At 37.9% G+C, this 913-nt stretch overlaps 1 protein-coding gene across 1 annotated transcript; it reads left to right on the forward strand.

The window, feature by feature from the left end:
- Positions 1 to 60: 60 nt before the first annotated feature.
- PHALS_02129 (uncharacterized protein) lies at positions 61 to 350 on the forward strand (the record flags this gene model as incomplete). The annotated part of the gene is made up of 2 exons (XM_024716647.1): positions 61 to 107; positions 221 to 350. The coding sequence occupies 2 exons, from the start codon at positions 61 to 63 to the stop codon at positions 348 to 350; spliced, it is 177 nt and encodes a 58-aa protein (XP_024582225.1).
- Positions 351 to 913: the final 563 nt, after the last annotated feature.

Below are 913 nucleotides of genomic sequence, written 5' to 3' on the forward strand. Positions count from 1 at the left end.
GACGCCATTTTTGTTTCCAGTGTTATCTTGGCCAACAGTACTGAACTTAAGCGCTAGATAATGTCGCCTGTTCGCTCACGCACATCGTCGCTTAGCTGGCGGGAGAGGTACGTGTTCGTCGATCTGGTTCTACATCTGGTCTTAAGGACCATTGGTGCGTTTACGGAGCTTTCATCAACATCGGATGGTAAACATATTAGCACTTATCGGTTTCAGTCAGTCTGAAAGCTACCTTTGCCTGTTTCACTTTATTAATGGACTGTCATACTACGGCAACTTGTTGGTTGAAGCTTGATCGCCCTGGAGGTGACCCGAACCAAAGACTTGGTTCGGGATTACTGATAATTTAAAGTGAATAATTTATCGGACCTTATATTGTTAATAAGTTTACGATGAAAGATGTGACGGCATTACAGTGACTTCATTAGCTGACATTATTGAGAAATCGAATGTGTTTTGGTGGAGATCGGTACTACTGATAAACTATGAGTTCTTCTTGACAGTATTGACATGTATAAATCGCATTTTTAAAATTGAATAAAACATGATAATTTGAAAGGAGTTTGGTTTGGATTGTTGGCCTCACGGGGGAAAGGTGTAAGCCCCCGGAGACCGTCCCAATTTCAACCAGCAAGCTGGATGTAATCGGGCTATTCAAAAATAAATGTGAAATAGACTTTGCAAAAAATTGCAAAAACCAGCTTTCACACTGATTAGAACAGATACTACACTTGATCTTAGCCAAAAGGCCGAGAAGGTATGACTTTTGTTATCAAAAGTCGATATTATTATACGTTTAGAAAACCGTCACGAACATCAATTAATTAATTACTTTAAGACAATTTTATTGATTATAACAATATTAGTAGATTAAATTAGATATTTGAGATTAGGCATTCATTACTCATTACTT

This window comes from Plasmopara halstedii, assembly GCF_900000015.1.
Source record: "Plasmopara halstedii genome assembly, contig: Scaffold_1721, whole genome shotgun sequence".
Classification (NCBI taxonomy): domain Eukaryota; phylum Oomycota; class Peronosporomycetes; order Peronosporales; family Peronosporaceae; genus Plasmopara; species Plasmopara halstedii.